General features: G+C 39.2%; 2 protein-coding genes across 2 annotated transcripts; one reads left to right on the top strand and one right to left on the bottom strand.

Annotated features, from left to right (window-relative positions):
* The first annotated feature begins 11,054 nt into the window (after nt 1–11,054).
* LOC124274915 (putative nuclease HARBI1) lies at nt 11,055–13,307 on the top strand. The gene is given in 6 exon segments (XM_046710283.1): nt 11,055–11,267; nt 11,640–11,809; nt 11,811–11,965; nt 12,295–12,618; nt 12,870–13,025; nt 13,242–13,307. Coding segments are annotated over 6 exon segments (1,044 nt in total). The 3' UTR covers nt 13,268–13,307.
* A 256-nt stretch (nt 13,308–13,563) lies between these two features.
* Nucleotides 13,564–15,103, bottom strand: LOC124274914. Its single transcript, XM_046710282.1, has 2 exons — nt 14,725–15,103; nt 13,564–13,775 (listed from the first exon to the last, which is right to left on the bottom strand). The coding sequence occupies exons 1-2, from the start codon at nt 15,101–15,103 to the stop codon at nt 13,564–13,566; spliced, it is 591 nt and encodes a 196-aa protein (XP_046566238.1).
* Between the last annotated feature and the right edge of the window lie 4,561 nt (nt 15,104–19,664).

The raw sequence follows: 19,664 nt of genomic DNA, 5'->3' as shown, positions 1-19,664 counted from the left end.
CGCTGCTGACGAATTATCGCTACCTGTAGAATTTTCCTGCTTCGAAGTTCCTTCAGCTAAATAAATTCTTCTTCAAACCATTCGGTTTTTACTTCAAAAACATCAAAGATGCTGCCGAGGTTGAAATTGCCGATGTACGACATGTTTGTTTACAAACTAAAGAGTCAACGTGTTCATTGTATTCATACGCGATCCATCGGTCACTTTAATTAGCGGTCCTTCAACTGCGGTTTTGATGAGCTCTCATCCAATCAGAATTGAGTATCACACAATGTCGTGCTAGAATATCTATTTTTCTTTCACAGTTATTGTAATTATATCATGGTATGTCGTCAACGCATGATTTACCAGCTGTTTACTTGTAGTTCCCCAGATGGATCCATACAAGCGACGATAAGTGATCTGTTTGTCATTGTGTTATTATCCCTACATCGTATAAGTGTCTCCTATAATTGCACAACCATCCTGTAATTATCGTTTTTCAAGACAGAATCCTTATCTTTTTACAAGCAGCATTCACAAAGCTATAAATCTCCTGTCGCCTCTCTGCTGATCATTATAATCCTCAAAGCAGATATGAGCAGTAATTTAAAAGGTCACATGCAACCAAAAAATCAAACATAATTAAAACACAATTATCACTTATTCATGACATATAATATACAGTTGCTGATTATGAAAAAACATATTAACAAAATTATAAGCGTACAATCGCAAATCAAAAGTGCAATATTTTGTACTTGGGTTTACTTCCCAAGAAACGAAGCACCCGGGATACCGAACCCAGTCAGAGCGGGTGGGTGTGCACTCAAGTGTAACGGCTGCTTCATATGCAGATGCCCTCACGGCTCATTGTGTGTGTATATATAGAGATGTTGGGTTTTGTAAATACATGCTCATTTTTTGTGTATAACATTTTGCAATCAACAGACATCATAACATGTCATGTGTACAAGTATCACACCTGCCTGTCTGTGTAATTACATAACGTGACAGAGACCGAACTCGGGCCATAAATCAATGTGTTTTGTTTATGGTGTATAGCCTGATCGGGGTTCAGTTCATATTGCATGTGGTCAGTGATCGAATTTGTGTATTGAATATTGTCATTAGCAGACAGGCGGGCAGACACATAGGTGTCAATAAAACAACGACATATCTATATCATGGTTAGAAACTCTGTCAACGCTAAATAATGACATTGCTTTTAAGTATCGAACTGAGAAAGTGACTCGGTAAGAAGAACGTGTGGTGAAATAGACAAATGAAATTATGTAAACAGTTAAATCGGTAATCTACTGTCATAACATATAAAAAGCTCGCGCCTGTGAAATATCAACAAAACATTAGAAAAATAGCTCACACCAAAGCCTTCACCGAGTATTCACGGGACAACCCGCTTCCAAGCTGCACGAACCTATTTCACTGCGCATGTGCTATGAGCGCAGCGTAGCCCAGCTGTTGAAACCACTTTTTCCCCCAAGCGCTGGGGGAAAATTAGTGAATCGTTTGAACTCCGATTTCGCGCGGTTTTTTTCATCGCGTTATTTTTCAACTTTATAAGTCGAATTTGCATTTTTGATGATTTGTTTCGGTAAGTCCATACCGAAAGGTATCAGAATCTGCAAAGTTGTGATTTACGTTGCATGTGACCTTTAATGTGTTTTGACCCCGCTCTGAACATGGTTTTAATCATAACACGGCGTTTTAACCTGATGTGCGAAGAAATAGTTTATATTGTAATCAAAGCATGAACAAGATACGACTTTGACTGCAAATATACATAAATAGTTGTTGATCATTAAAATATATTACAAAGAGTGAAAACTAACCGTCGAGATTAGTTTGACGACTTTTTGTTTGATATGGCGCAGTGTGTCTTAGGCGTAAACACATTTTTTAAAACGCAGGATTAAAGGTTTCCTGTTTCTACAGAAGACTCAACTCTGAACAGCGGATAGTGGATTCACATAACCACCAACACTCCACAGAATATTCGAGTCTCTGTTCTCTAGAATTGACGTGTTGGATTTAGACGCATGAGACACCTCTTTATGTCGATAAGCTATTATGTTACATGTTCTTGTAAATAATGGATTCCACAGCCCACCGATTCGATGTGTAGGATGTGACATGCAATACCCATTCTTCAATGTGTCCCACGCATTCCTGTCTTTTTTCTAGCGAAGAAAACCTAATGGTAGGCAACTTCTTTTTATTCTTTATCACGCCCTTTCACAGCTAATTCTTGCTCCTTCATTGTTTACTTGATGAAGAAGTTGTTATCCATGAAACATGTCATGTATTCATGTTCGTCCAACCTCAAAATGCCATTTAAGAACTTTAATATCCATGCATACAAAATATGATTTTCACATCTATGTTAACTACCAAAATATACTAAGCAGCAAAAGAAACGTCCTTCGCAGAAACGGATAACTGTAAACTCATTTAATGTTTTGATTGTATATCTTTGGCAACATCTCCAACTTTATCTGAGCAAAGACATTCCTTCCCAAACTCGGAATGGAACCCAGGAAACGGTCTCAAAAACGCAACCTGCTCTCGAAGATGGTACGGTGTTCTCCATGTTTTTCATGCAACTCATGCTGTTCACAAGGACTAGCCTTATAAAATGCACCCCAAAACATGGTTGAAACATTCACATTACAACGTCAACAGGATGCCACGACTCACGACAGCTCAGGGGAACCAGGCGCTAGGAAGACTTGAAGCTGGCCACACTGCACAAGCCGTTGCCAATCATTTCCAGGTCAATGTTGGGAACATCTACAGGCTGCAGCAACGTTTCCGTGCCACCAAGACCACAAATGATCGCCCCCGTACTGGCAGACCATGAGTGACGACAAGATCGCCATGTTGTGCGACAGCATGTACAGAATCCCTTCATGCAGGCATCCGAAACAGCACGCTTGACAGTGGGAACACACGGAAGACCAATCAGTACTGATACAGTACGCCGACGTCGTAACAGCGGGAACCTCCATTGCCGTAGACCTTACCGTGGACCTATCCTCACCCCTCGTCATCGGCTTGAACGTCTACAGTTTGCCCTAGAACACCACAACTGGCGATACAGCCAATGGAGAACTGTTCTGTTCACAGATGAGAGTCGGTACTGCGACGACGTGGCAAGCGTTACTCAGACTAATGTGTTATGGAAAGAAACTCATGGGGAGGTGCCAGCATCATGGTATGGGGTGGAATAGGCCTAAACCAGAGAGTGGGTGGTGTTCCAGAACTTGGTCCAGGGAGAGGAGGCGGCATCACAGCGGTGCGCTACATCGACCAAGCTTTCAGACCCCACGTCATACCACATTTCGCACGTCACCGGAACAACACTTTCCAGCATGATAACGCCTGGGCCCATACTGCCAGAGCTACACGGGACTTCCTACAGCAGAACTGTGTCAACATTATACAGTGGCCAGCCCTTAGTCCTGATTTAAACCCAATTGAACTGACTGAATAATGTCATACCAAGGCCGAACACAGCCGATTAATTGCGCCAGGCATTTCTCAAAATGTGGTTCCAGGTGCCAATGGCCTTCATTAACTGCAATGAACAGACTGCAAACGTTCACGTAATGTCTTGAAATTCTGCTGAGTTACTCCTTGATGTGTCAAGATATTGTACACAAAAAATGTTTTTGATCCGCTTATGCTTATGTCAATTTCTGTAATGATTTGATTACAGTGCCTACTTAATTTTCAATTCGTACTGATGTTGTTGTTTTTGCTGCTGAGTATATAAGGAAAGCAATATTTGTGGATGTCAACTTCTTTGTTGTGAATAGCAAGACGTTTCGGAGTGTGTGCTGATGAAGTGAGTGTATACCTGATTAAGGAGCTAGCATATATGTGGGAAACGTCATGTTATTCACAATAAAGGTGTTGACATCCATAAATATTGCTTTCCTTCTGCATTCCACTTCTAAATGCCCTTCAAAGATTTATCATCATATATTTTGAAGTTTCAGATACTGTTGCATTCAGAGTACTTTACCATCTCTCTTCACGAAGACCCATACACCAGTCATGCGAAGAAATCAACATTATTACGAGACTCCACGAACGACCAATTACACAAGGTTACACGAAAGAAGGGCACATCTGAACAGAATACATGGTAATCAATGCGTCTGGGAATACCCATTACGCATACTGTTTCAGTTCACGCTAAACAGTATGGTCTCGACCGAACGTTTCCCATGTACTGATGCAGATATATGTCATGATTAGTGAATACATGTTGTTTTGCAACATAGCAACGGGTATATTTCATTAGTAACGTCGCGAAGCGTGACAGTCGGTCCCGTACATTTTATTGAAAACCTCTATAACCCTAACAAAATAACCCGTTTTGGTAGAAAGAGTGGTTATGGCCCGGGAATGCGAAATCTGGACCAAACCTCATCAATTTAGGTGTCGTTTTTGCGGGAACCGCCAAGCTACAGTGAACACTGAATTTAGCGTTCCCGGGACTCTCATTACACAAGAAAAACAAAGAAATGTGAGTCGTCGTCTGATACCGTAGTCATTGTAGAAATTCAATAAATAAATAAATAACAATAAATCTTTGAGCCATGGACTGTTTATCGCTAAGTCACATTGATGCTCATGTGGAGGTTGAACACTGAATGTGGATCAGGTCATCGACGTGATCAGTGTAGTCCGGGAGAGCAAACAGTAGACGAGCCTATATCATAATATCTTTAAGGATAATCTTTATATTAAAACTTACTTGTTGCAACTTCATCTAGATTTACGTATTTATACCACAAAACTTAGAACCTGTAACCATAGACGCCCTATCGAAACTGGTAGATAACATAATATTGATAAAGAAAATAGATTTTGTCCATCATTTAAGAGTAAAATTGGGGATGAATTTCACTTTATGTTAGGTTGCAATTTCGCTTTCCCGGTCCGACACCGAAAGAGTATCTTTCTTCATTCTATCAAAGACGTTGTCAAATCTGGACCCCAGAGATGACGGAAGTCCATTGTGTCAAGCTGTGTTGGAATCGCTGATTTTAACATTTCATTCATTTTGGTTCCTTTTAGAAATATGCAGTGTGATATTCGAGGAGTGTTTCGCAACGTTTACAAATTAAATTCAATATCTGGATTGTCCTTCCCATTTGCAAATAAATGTGATCATTCCTGATGATGACGCAACCAGCAAAATCACCGTGTGAGATAAAATAAGGTACAGGTCAAATTTCTCTGGCAGAAACTCCCCCTTTTAGAAATATACTTTTGTGATGAACATATCAATATAGTAATGGAAGTTCTCACGCACATATATACATGCACACAAAAAAATGCCTCATTAAATTGTGCACGGCTTTTGAGAACACTAAAACCTAATTTGAACAGAAACATGTACATTAAGTGTGACATCTAAATCAATATTTTACGTTTGAAATAATCGCAACAACCGACAGCCAGACTTTACGTCATGAGTTACGACACATTTTACCATTTTCTAAATATTGTAAAATAGTTGAAGCTAACACATTAATCACAAGAAACAAAACGATATCTGCGCATGTGTAAAAGACAAATAAAACTGCACCCATCTAACAATCCCACAGGCTGTTTCGTGTTGAACCCAGTCGAGCAGCGTATTCATAAATTCCAAGCTGATGCTCAAATTGGTGGGCACTGCACGTCAGTTTATTGTAATGCAGATCTGGGACGGTGATCACTTTGCTGAAGCCCACAAACATTGGCATGATGCTGGCGTACGTCTAAACATGATCAGTGAGAAGGGAGATTCGAACCCCTGATCAAAAGGAATCTAGCTTGCCAAAAATGTAACATTGATGAAGCTTTAGCTGTGCACCGGGATATTCTTGAGTATTGCATAAAACGACGTAAACACAAACACACGCTCATTTTAGTGTTTATAGTTTATGTGGCAAAATTGTATCATTTGCCAAACAAAGAAAAAAGGACATACATGAAATATGTATTTTGTTCCAATCTGATATCGTTAACTTGTCTCAATAACATTCCGCTGGTACATCAGCAAATTAACAGCCAGTTTAAATGCATTTGACGTTTCTTGTAGCGGTTGTACGAACGATGAATTGTGTTGCCATACTCATGCCCACAAGCAGTTTTACTGCTGACTCGTTAAACCCAGTAGAGTGGCTACATCATGTAAGATGTTGGACGGTTTCCTTACGTTGGGTACCATTGTGAACGATAATATTGGCGATCAGTTCGATCGACATTAATGGACATTAGATTAAATTAGTGACTCCTAAAAACTGCCAAGATTATCACATCAAGCTTAATTAACATTAACATGAGCGTCACTGTGACATTCGGTTCACAGATCACAAGCAGTGGCAACCATTCTGTCAAACGTTGCTATGCAATTCCTGACGTCTCGCGGCTTCCTGTCACTTACGCGAAAACCATCGTACAATCGTATTTCCGATCCGCTGGTCGAAGCTAATAGGCATTACTCGAAATAGTTATTCCTGTGAATTGACCCAAAACCCCGTAACACAAACAACTGCGTGTACAGTGTTTTGCCAATCAAGGGATGCATTTGTAATTTGCGGTTGGTAAGATACCATTCTGGTTCAAATCACAGGACCAAACAGATGACTAAATCATCGCTTTGTATCAATTTACTTTCAATGTACACGATCACCTCTTGCAATGCATATTGCTTATGGAATTGAATATTATTTACGGGAGTGGCATGGAAGGAGGGGATATAGACACTCCTGACCTGCATACTGCCACCAATCTTCTATTTTCATATTTCCTCATAAATTCTTACACTGTCATTACATGTTTTAACGATTACTTCTTCCCTTATTGCATGTACATGTACTTGTCGATTGTTAGGCAGACATTTACCGTCTTTCAATAAAGAATGTTGATCAGTTAATTCATAATTCCTGGTAGTTTCTGTATGCCGTACGTAATTAAGTTTAATGTACACCGCTATTATGAGATACCATGCATCACTACTCTTTTGGGGTCTCCTGTGTGATGACATTACTTTCCCGTGTTTGCCGTGGTGCATGTACGCCACATATTCCACGTCCAGCTACTGTTTCAGTGTATTCACCACAACATGCAACCCGTGGGACGTCTTTAAAACCTTAACCGTTTTGTTTTGCAAACATTATAAACCGAGAGCACTAAAATTACATCGGATGATCTAAATATCAGGTATAACAGATTTATCCAAAGCATAGGGACGTGAGGGAAAACTCGTGTACTGTGAAGAAGGATCGATTTCGAGCGTTTAAACAGGCATGTCAATATATTGAAAGACACTATTGTAAATATGCTATGCCCAGTCACGATTTTCCATTGTCTGTCATCTGATACGATCCTTTGAAAGCTATAGAATGAATTGGTGACATACGCTGTTGTCAATGAAAAATATGCATTTGTCCAAAATGCCTCTGAATTAGAGTCGCACGAAGACATGTCCAGTTTCCGGTAGTTAATGGCATGTGCAACGTACGCTTTTATCATGGACATCGGGATGACGTATTGCAAGATGAGATGTTGACTGAGACTTATGATATTAAATCAGGTGGTCAAGGCCAGTTCAATTTGCTTAACACCTCAGCAATATGATCGTAAAGTTTTATAAAGGTGTCAGCACGTACCCAGGGAAATGTCCAAGACGTGGATGGAATAAAGGGTTGGTTTATAAATGTCAGTGATAGACAAGGCTGGCAGGGCGTTCCCCAGAGCACAATTCCATCAGTGACCCACTAAACCTATGAAAGGTTGTGCTATTGATACCATCGTTCGATCTGTTTAACGGTGATATTAATTCGCAGTATGTGGCGTTTTTCCAGTGTATGCACTAATGAGGCCTTTCTGGATATTTCGATTGAGAAAACACCCTTCTCCAGAATGTCTGATTGACGACCAGGACATGATGTATTGATTTATGTCATTTCGAAACGTGCCACTGTCTAGTGACCACTAAATTGTCAATTCACCCTTTAAATATTATTCTCAGAACAGGGATGTTTTAATTATTCTATACGTGATGCTGGTTTTAGTAGTACAACCTTTTAGTTTTCGGTAAGAATGAGAGGTGACAGTCAACTCTGATAGATATGCTGACATAGAATCAAAATTGGAGAGAATCAGATTATGACAGATTAATTCTCATGTCACAGAAGAAAGTAAAGGCAACGAAACGAAAGTGAAAGTCATATAATAACCTTGCTCAATCATAATCGTGTATGATCCTTTGAATCTGTTTGTAACTGCCCATCGCTTGGATACACGAACGATGAACAGGCCATTCGTGTCACATTGTGTTATTTTTTTATTTTAATTTCAGCATACTAAGCACTAGTCAGCACAATCAACTGATGAACTTGCCGGTTATCACGTAATTGCTTCAAGAACATTCTTCGAGCACAAGGCGCCCATAATTACAAAACGTTGTATGCAATGGCCATCAAGTCATACTGAAGCAATGTGTTGGCCACATCACATTACACTGATTTGGTTTGTTCAAGTACTACTCTTCTCGCACAACATGAGTGCTTTGGTATTGGAAGTAGCCTTCTTTCGGAGGACAAACACAAGCTGACATCCCGAAGTCATCATGAACCTACTTTTGTCGATTTGATTGAGTTGGTGTGCCGACGATTGTGTGTATTACATTGGATCCACTGGAAGTATTTTAAGAAAAACAAAACAAAAACTTATTACGACGAACAAAAGTCACAGTGTGTGTGTGTTGTGTTGTGTGTGCATGTGTGTGTGTGAGCGATATGTATTACTCATTTGCCACGTGTCACAACTATACATTTATTGAAATAAATGGTTTGGCAGTGTAACAGGGACATCTGACTGAGACTTGCATTAATCGTTGAACGTCAGATTTGTTAGTTTATTGGCCAAAGTACCCTACTGTCCATCACGTCATGTATTCTCAGCTTTTATTCTAAAGACAAACCCGGATTCGACGAGGCATATTCCTTAACAAACGTCCATTGTTAACGTGGTTCATTCCATACCGTTCGTCCTATAGTGCAGCACAAAGTTCGTTGAACGTGGTCGTTGGTAATCGATGGTGACCAACACGCCGTCAAATGATATCCCAGACATGCTCAATGGGGTCAAGTCTGGACTGAGCACTGGACATGGTGACATGGTGAGGTGGTTATGTTCTCAATAGCTTTGTCATCCTGAATAAAACACAGAATGACGTCCATGTCTGCGCACAAATGACACCACTTGTGCCTCTACCATGTTGTCACGGTAATATTGTCCATTGATACATAATAATAATAATTAGTCCATTTGTATTGCGCTAAATCCACACCGACAGCATGCTCATAGCGCAGACAAGATAGAATTTAGGAGTCTCTTGTAAAACATAGAGATAAGTTATGTCTTTAGGTTTGGTTTGAAACATGTGACTGTTGGGCTTGTTCTAAGGTGGGCTGGTAGCTCATTCCACTTCATCGCGGCCGCCACTTGATGGGAACGAAAACCATAGGATTTCAACTTCCATTTTTGAATGTGAAGTAAGGTTTTGTTACTGGAGCGAAGCTGTCTGCATGGAAGACATCCGTGAGAAACAGTGTTCTGTCAGTCACAGCCACAGAACACGTTCGTTCTGTCTTCACCATACCCTGTTGTACATGTCATGGAAGTCTGAAGTACCCCTCGTCTTATCCGTAAAACATAACGTTTGCCTAAAGATGACACCTTGACTCTGCGTCTTGCAGTAAAGTGATGATCCGTCAGTAGTGGGATAACACGTGAACGTCGGTCCTTCTGTGTAGCCGATTAAGAATCGTCAGTCCACTGACTCTAACCCAGTGTAGCTCTTTTATTTCTTTAGGATGAATTATCTGAAGTAACCAAACCAATGGTACGTGGACGGAGGAAGCCTTACATAAAACACCTGTTACGAGCAATTGGATTAACGGAGCAGTAGCTGGAGTGTGTGTGTTGAAACCCTGCAGTTCATCATGCTTTATTTGTGCTCAACTCCAGAAGGAAATTAAACTAACCCTAATGTATAATCAATTTACACTGGATCTGCAAGCACTGGAAAAGGCAAGATGCGTCTATTCCCGGACAAACTCTGGTATTTTTACGGTGTAGTGGATGTCAGTTTCCTGTCTGCCTGCTTTTTGATCTCAAGTTCTCTGTAATTAGTGGCTCTGTCGGATCTTGCTCCTGGCATTATGTGACCATTACAAGCCTTGGCTCAAGTAATACAACAGTATTGTTCAGAGCTTGCCTCGTTTGCGACATCTGACAACCTTTCAAAAGACATCGGAATAAGTTTTGTCATTAATATCAAAACGCCTCACTGGACTTTGATCATACAAGACGTTCATTTACATTGAGGGCATCTGCCCACGTACATTGTTACATACGGTTACCATTATGTTCTCAACATTGTCTTCATGAAAACATTTCAGCACATTTTTGCACGTGTTTTTGTATATGCAAGGTCATTATTACAGTGGTACTAGAAGAGGACATTAAAAGAGAAACGTCTGTTGATTTTGGAATACAAATATTAGCACAAAACTCTATTCAGGCTATATACTTGAATATTTATATATGGTACAATTACAGTATTTCTCGTTTCGATATAAATTGTGTATGTAGAGGCAGCATTCAGGGCGTCATGTGCACATGTACGACCTCTGGCCGCCAAGTCTAACTAAATATAGGGAATGATACGTGGGATCCTGAGCAAATCAGAACATGTGCAGTAAACTATGTGTTACAAGTGCAAATGCTTCAAGCCACCTCAGCATGCCAACGGCAAAGCTGATTCGTATAATAGAAAATGCGACAGTTGCAGTCTTTTAAGACTTCAGGACCCGGTTGTATCAAACTTTAATAAAGCTTTAATCGTTAATTAAACTATGATTAGTTAATCATTGATTATCTTCAGTTGCATGAAACCCTTAATAAAGGAATCCCTTCATTAATCCATCATTAAGCTAATGAAGGTTTGGGGGTATCATTAACTCATCATTAGCTGTATCAACATGGCAGACGACATAATGTTCCATCAACTTGGACGTCGGAGAAAAGAGAAACATTTTCGTGAACGGATAAATCACTTGGAAAATATGAGCAACGAAGAAGTCAGAGCGAGGTACCGTTTCGGTACTGAAGCGATACAGTACATCTGTGGGTTGATTGGCGACAATCTACGTCCTATGACAGCGAGATCTAGAGCACTGAGTGTGGAATTACAGGTACGCCTAACAATGATTAGTCTATTAAAATAGAAACTTTTCACGAAATACGCACTGTCACACACGGAAAGTAACTAAGTTGAAAACAGTATTTATTGAAGAACTGAATCTACACTTATTAATGAAAAATGGATATAATTACTAATCACAAATAATATATATTCCTTTGGGGAGAGCAATAGTCATGTCTTATCCAGTCTATTTTAATGATTACATACCCAAACACCACTCCATCTGAAAATTATCGTATCGCTGTCCAACAACAATGTCAAGGCCACTGTGATAAGGGAAGGAACTCTTGTCAGAAGTCCTAAACATACATTCAAAAGCGTACGAAATACTTAGATTATTGAAAGTTTGAATTTATTCCAGGTGCTAATAGCACTACCCTTCTATGCAACTGGCAGCTTCTTGCAAGTGATTGGCGACACGTTTGGAGTGGAGATATCTACTGTGTCAAGGGTTGTGCGAAAAGTTAGCGTAGCGCTAGCACGACTTCTACCACAGTTTGTTAAATGGCCTACCGTGGAAGAGTATTATAAGAAAGGAGTTCTATCGTCTTGCTAAATTCCCTGGAGTAATAGGCTGCATCGATGGAACTCACGTAAGAATACAAGGTCCCTCAACAGACGAACAAGCTTATGTAAACAGAAAAGGATTTCATTCTATAAACGTTCAAGCTGTTTGCAATCATCAAGGTACACGATGTGACATATTTACGAAATTCAAACGTACATCTATTAAGTATATAAAATACTAAATCACCTAGGTTGTATGGTAGTGGTGTGAATAATAAGCTAAACGGCTTGTCCACCAATCCTAATTCATTTTATTGACTCGAATACGTTTAAGCCCAATAAACAGATGCGAAATATTACGTAAACGTTTCAAGGGAAATTAGTCATTGTGTGAATGAATACATTATATATTTTCACCTGTTCATATTCTCTACAATGTGAAGAGTATATATTGATTAATTATGATATATTGATACGTATTTACACATAATTTGTTACTGTTTTATCAGGAAAGTTCACAAATGTAGTGGCAAGATGGCCTGGCAGCACTCATGACAGTCACGTTTTCAAAATGAGTCAACTTGGACAGAGCTTGCAAAATCAGAAAGCTACACTTCAAACAGGAATTATTCTTGGGGACAGCGGCTATGCTTGTCGTCCATTTCTTATGACACCATACATGCGAACTACTTCTGAGGACCAAGAGAACTTCAACTCCGCTCAGAAAAGGACGAGGGTCACAATAGAGCGCGCATTTGGGTGGTGGAAACGCAGGTTCCACGTTCTACATGGTGAAATCAGGCTGAGTCCAGGGAGAGCATGTACAATCATAGGTGATATTTTAAAAACATACGTCCACATTAAAATTCGTGAATTTCCCAGGACCCTTATTTCCCAAATCGACTGTTTAACCCCTTAACAATGGTTGATGAACAATTTTCCTTCATTGAATGTTGATTGGGTTCCAACTTGGTATGTGTTTGAGGTATATATCTGTCATTCTTAGTGTAGAATAAATATGAGTGCTAATAGTATCAAAGGAATATCAAACCTAAATCTCATTTTCCTAATTTCACATGTCCAGGTGCTTGTGCTGTTTTGCACAACATCGCCATCGATCTCTGGGAACCCATGTGCGAGACGGAAGATGGGGAGGAGGAAGAAGGCGACTTCGGCGCTGACTATGCTGGCCGGGAAGACGGACGAAACATAAGGGAATACATAACAAGAAACTTCATCAGTGCGTTGAAACTTTAATCAATAACTATCTCTTACTTGTTCAGTCAGACATAATACGTAGCACTGACATGTAGGTCAGCACTTGTAATAATCACTGTGGAATACATGTAATACAATCACATTATGATCATTAACATTCGCCTAACTCCTTCCGCAACTTCTTATTCATCAGCTCGTAGTAGGTGGTTTCAGCGATCAGTTTCTTTTTCTGCTCCAGGAGGACCTCATACTGGAGCTGTGTGACATCATCAGGCTTCACTTTCCTCTTGGAAATCCTCGGTCCTTCTCCCCTAGTAGATGCCGTGACTCTGAAACACGTCGTCAATATGACTGCATTTTCTGATTTACACTAACTTACGACATGTATATCAATTAACCTACATGCCATAAATATTTGTCATACTAAGTAATAAAACATCCCGTCATTCTTAATTTTGTGATCATAACTATATATAAAGGTTAAACTGCTCTTCCTGCCAGTAGCAATAAATATAAACTGCATGGTATTATTGAAAACTTGAATAAGGGAACTATTACACCTATATATCTACATACCCGTCTTCGCACAGACTCTTGCTCTCCACGGAGGACTGTAAGTTGCCTTCAGCTGCAATATCAGCGGTGTAGCTACAGCTTGGCATCTCTGCATCAAGCGATGGGACGGCTACATCATTATCATGTTGCTCCTGCAACACGCGACTCAACAAGTCCAACGTTGTAGGAGAGCCATGGATCTCTACACTTTGAGTTTCTGAAAATAGATAGGAATTTTGGTTTGTTTTTTTAAATTAGATATAAAATATGCCACCCTTCCACAAAGTCATTGAAAATAAAATAAAAATGACAGATGCAAATACGGACCCGAGCCAAAAATATTTGCCACTTAACTTAATTTCAATAGACTTTAAAGTGAATGTAGTGTAGAAAACACAATTTTTATTTAATTAATTCTGATGGAATCGGAAAATTCTGTCGAAATTCTGTGGGTGTAGCTGAGATGATTACTGTGCTCACTTTAATTAGGACCCAACGAAAATTAAATTCATGGAAAATATTTATGCTACACGAAATTAACATACAGTATAAGTCTCTGGAAATTACATCACATTACTGATACTGTTGACACAGGCCTGTATTTCCTGCAGCGTTTTTTATTTGATGTAATTACATTACGAGTTTTCGATGATAATTCCCTGAAATATTCTAAATTTTAAAGCATAATTAATAATAACAGCAGCGTCAAATGCGTCTGTCTGTTACTAACTTTGCTATATTTTTGCACAACCTTTTTAATATTGTCGCTTCTTAAATATTTGCATTGTGAGAAACATAATAGGAAGCGTATGCAAAGTGTAACGGGATGGGTTCCATGTACAAAAATAGTAACAGGGGGACTTCACTCTTGTGAGAAAAGAGTGAACGGCCTTCACATTGATTTGGATATTCGTTGAAAGACGACGCACGTTATGTACAGCGGGTGAAATGTGATTGAATAAAGTTCAACTGCATTGTACAGAAGGTAAGAATATGAAATGAAACTGTCCGCAATTTCGACATTATGTTTTGAAGTCGCAAGCTAGCCTATGTCTTCGTCTACTTGCTATTTTGTTTTAATACTTGCATCGACATACATAATCTATACTAACATCAATCAAAATTAAAATTAATGATCTTTATTATCAGTTTGTAGAAATATTTACCTTGCAAGGGAACAGGAGATTCCACTCCGGCCACACCGTTGAAACATGCGGAATCCGAATAAATATCCATGATTTTCTCGATGTAAGAGGAAACAGGCTTGGGACATGGACCGCCACCAGTTTTTTGCGTTTGAAGTTTTCTATCTGAAAACTCTTTTTTTGCATTTTGAAACATATTATTCCATTTTGTCTTGATTTCTTTGGACGTCCTATTGCTTACCCCAAGGCTATTGATCTCGGCCGTTATTTTGTCCCATATCTGCTTCTTTTTGTCATTAGTTATTGAGTTGGTAAGTTTGCTGTTTAGCACACCGATATGATCTTCAAGTTGTATTTCACAACTTTCAAAGTTTTTGCTGCGATTTCTGGCGGCAGCCATGATGCAGACGATCGATGAGTGTTTACATGCAATGCATCATGGATAATAATTAGGGGATTCTCCTAAGTTAATCATGGTTTAATGACGGGACCTTTATTAGAGGCATACTTAGTTAATGGGTGTTTAAATAAGGGTTTATACAACCGTATTTAAACACTTCATTAACTAATCAAACATTAAGAATTTAATCAATGATTAGTGTTTAATTGATGATTACATAATTACGCGTTGATACAACTGGGTCCAAGATATCAAAGGGCCATGTAGTGACGGGTCAATACATCAGTTTGATATTTTCTCAGATCAAGTCGGCATCTAGTCCCTACAGTAGCCAGTAAACAAATTATCGCGTCACATACAAGTATTATGTCATTAAGAAATAAACAGCTAAAAGATCGATATATTTCGTTTTTAGGGCAATCTCAAGGAAAGAGGAAGGTTATTTTACGAGGTATCCATTTTAGTTTTCTAGAGGCGAGATATGATAGACAAAAATATATACGTGTTGACACTACTTGGCATCACTGATGTGATAAACAACAGCAAAAATGTTTTTTCATGTGGATAGTTCAGTAGAAATCCATCAGGGTTGGAAGAATGTGGTACGTCATTATTCTTAACCCGTGTCCATAGCATGCTGAGGAGAGTACATGTGGTTTTATCCGGAGTAAGTCAAACCATAATATCAGCTTCCTATTTTACCATCTATCTAATTATCTTGAAGGGCAATTACACATATTATAAGATTGCGCTGATGGTGTTTCAATTAACAATAGCTGCCCACCCCCATTGCAACGAAAGTGGTAAACGACATATATAACTACATATCTGTACATAAACCGTATATAATTAACATTCCTCTTGCTGTACGACGTGAATGTGTATTAGGTCACATTCTCCGATCCCGCAATTTTATGACGCCATTGGTGAAAAATCTGTTAAGTTCCATCTTTTTAAAAGCAAAAGAAACTACGGGGCCATAATGGCATAAACAACGTCATTATGTCACACTGAAGCAAATTGTTGGCCACGTCACATTATGCCAGATAACATCGTTTAAGTACTACTCTTCTCACAAATTGTGTGTGCCTCTGTATAGAAATTAGCTTGAGTTGGGCGGGCAAACACATGTTAAGCTCTCAAAGTAAACTGCTTTTCACGAACTAATTAGATCCGTGTGTTGAAGATATTATGTGTTGAGTCAGTTTGGAGCCAATGTGAGAGTGTTTAGGGAGATTTTCAAAATCTCTTTATAGCGACTGCAAAGTATTTTTGGAAACTATATTGTAGAACCCTGCTATGCTAGTGGTGTACTAAGCAATTATAATTTGAGGAAATATTGTGAAACGAATTTAGGTTGTGATGGATTAAGTAAATTGATATACCATAACCTTCCATGAACAAAACAAACTACATGTAATCATTGCTGGAAAGTTGTTTCAATCAGTAAGGGCCTTATTTTGTAACATTTAGCATGTGTTTATGAAAACAAGTTCTTCAAATGTTTTCCTCAAGTTCTGAAAATATTCCTGAGAACACAGAAACGTATACGTATTTAATGAAAACATTTCTAATCAACAATTTGAGCCGCCCTTTAGAGCACTGGTTGTATTGTGTAAATACAGCGTCTATTTTGTGGATAAAAACCCTTGATGTTGAGCAATTTCAATTCCAAACTCTCTTGAAATGCTGCTTATCCGGCTTTCCTTGGCAACATATTTTTTATATATTTCTGCAAACGTCTATGCAAGAATTCAGTGGAGTGTTAATGGAATACAAATCCTTGTGAACATTTCGCAGTTTCGAAGTAAGCAAAGGGCTCTCACTCACTCACTCACTCACTAGTTCGTTTTTATCGCTCAGTTGCCTTTTCTGGAATACCTTTGATTACAATGGAATTCCTTCTGATTTGTTTTAAGCTAATTCAGTTTCTTGTTATGATGTTTTGCCTCTTCCAAAGTGTAACCAAAAAGCAATGAGAGTTGACGTGAACAATTTTGTTTCATAACACTCAGAATGACAAAAACCTAATCCAAAAGACTGTATGACGAGAGGGCTGACGTCATCTTAACAAAGTACTGTGACCAAGTGTCCCAGTCCACCCAGCTGTAAATAGGTACCTCGTAAGGATAGGAAAGCCGTAATAACTTAGTGCGCCTATTGGTTGCAAGAGTTGTGTCATCCCCAGGGTGTTGAGATTGATAATATGATGTGCCGTTGAGATTGGCATCCAATGATTGAGAGAAAAACCGTTGCCTTGAGCATATACTAGCAGTTACGTGGATATGTGCGGTATATTACTATCCTATGATAATGCATCATTTCTACAGATAAGGCCGTTGGTGTCGACATTCCAGTAAGTCTGTGTACGTCGCCTATACAATGAACGTCATCGCCCATCTCACACACACTCACACCCGGTGCATCACGTCGCCTATTGCGACAGTACAGATTTCTTGGAAACACAAAATCTCGACGAGGCCCCGTTTCCTACTTGTATCAACTGGGCGTCGACAAATATTTATGCATGCTTTTAATCAATTTGTTCAAGTGATTCGATGAAATACCCCTCGTAAGATCTGTAAAATTACAATGTAGATCAGGCTTCTCGATCATGTCTTTTACTACGCGCAGGTGAGTTGCAACTGACACGATAGATAGAATCTGATTGATTTGAACGAGAGACCCATAGGAAAGGGAACTCAAAATAACCATTGGTGGCACTGTAATTGGGCCACTACATTCCAGCCCCGCCCAGCCCGGCAAGAGTGGAAACTCTTAACACAATGATACATGACCACCAACATTGCATATTTACACTCATCTGGAACGTCAACCATACTCCCAACAGGCACACAAGCACAAACGTGTGTCAAACACCTGCATACATACCTCCTTTTACCAACACTATTTTAATAAATATAGTGCATCCGTATTTTCTAGATTGCAACTACACTCATACCGATAGTGTTGCTATTTTATCAATCAGATTAATGCAATAAAATGTACTCGTGTATGTTACCTATATCAGGTTTTGGTCGCGGCAGCTTGTTGCAATTCACCTGTCCTTTTGTAGACTGTTACACAGGCTATATTTTATCATCAACCAGAACACCCAATTCCGTTCACCTGGCTGGTCATTCGTTATGAATGGATGGGGGAAGTCTGACCGAAAAAAGACCTGTGGTATGGTGGCAAAATAACTGAACATTAGCTGGAGCAGCGTATGTATGGACATCCTGATGTCCGTCCTGTCTGCTTTCTGCCAAACCCAGAAGAAAACCATCCTTCTGCACAATCGATGAATCTTGATCTGCAACCGGTAGAAAAGGGATGAGACATTTGGCTCCGGAGAAGCCACAGTGTTTTCATCGTGTATTTGATTTCGGTTTCCCGTGTGCATTGGGATTTCACTGAGACAATTTTCAGTCGGAACTGGCTCATGGCAACTTTTGAAAAAATTTTTCCGCCAATTAAAAATTTATAGCATACAGATGTATTCGAAAGAAATATGTCCTGAATTGAAGTTGTTTTAGATATAGACGTTGTTCGATCAACAGTTTAAGCAAAAGTATCCACAGAGACACAGCTGTAAAATTCTCATTTTGTCTTCGGAATATAACTGTTTCTAAAGACACTTAATTAAATCGAATACAATGTTTCCGATCCCACAAATTGAGCTTCACTTTGCTATGAAAGTACACGATCTTCAATCAATAATTGTATTATGCAACTAAAAATCTATCAATTGAAAGAAAGTGTTGATTTTTAGCTATTTCCACTACAAATTGAATAGATGTGCTGCTGCACCGAATTGAATTGGAAGATAGCTCAGCTTGAAATCGTATTTACTTCCGAATTCTTTCCATCATGTCTCCAGTTTACACCATACGAATTGATGCCATGCATGGAACGAGTCCACGAAAGATAACTGTACAGTACAACCAGAAATTATTGAGAATTTAAAGATTTTATTTTTATTATTTTTTTCTCTCATTACTCACGTGTTAATGTGAATATTAGCAGAACATAACTCCAGATTCAAAGACAGGTGAACAGTTAGTATTTTGTCAAGTCACCATGGGAACCAATGCAGGCTTCAATGCGGCAGGGCATACTACTGATCAAAGAATTTAGAAAGTCGTGGTCCATGCGGTCCCAATATCGGACCACCTCTTCTTTCATTTCAGCAATATTTGTCAGATTTTTCTTATTGATACTTTCCTCCATAAGTCCCCAAACATTTTCTATTGAATTTAGGTCAGGGCTATAGCTTGGCCAATCTAATAATGTCATATTTTGGGTCGGAAACCAGGCCTATGAAAGGTTTGAACAATATTTTGGGTCGTTGTCCTGCTGGAAAATCCAAAACTTTCCGTAGAACACGTAAGCAGATGGAAGTAAATGTCCCTTGGGAATATCTGTGCACCGCTCACTGTTCATCTTCCCTTCAAATACACAGAGGGGCGTTGTCCCTAACACAGATATGCCACCCCACACGTTAAATTTCGGACTGTACTTCAGGCGCTGATACAAAGGTTTTTCAGTTTGTTTGGTCCAG

This window comes from Haliotis rubra, unplaced genomic scaffold (genome assembly GCF_003918875.1).
Source record: "Haliotis rubra isolate DU_JTF1 unplaced genomic scaffold, ASM391887v1 Scf196, whole genome shotgun sequence".
Lineage (NCBI taxonomy): Eukaryota > Metazoa > Mollusca > Gastropoda > Lepetellida > Haliotidae > Haliotis > Haliotis rubra.
This window is presented reverse-complemented; position numbering and strand designations above follow the sequence as displayed.

Coding starts and splice junctions, on each gene's coding strand:
- LOC124274914 (XM_046710282.1), bottom strand. CDS start 15,103: ATGGCTGCCGCCAGAAATCGCAGCAAAAACTTTGAAAGTTGTGAAATA. Junction 13,776..14,724: donor ATCTCCTGTTCCCTTGCAAG/GTAAATATTTCT, acceptor ATCTATTTTCAG/AAACTCAAAGTGTAGAGATC.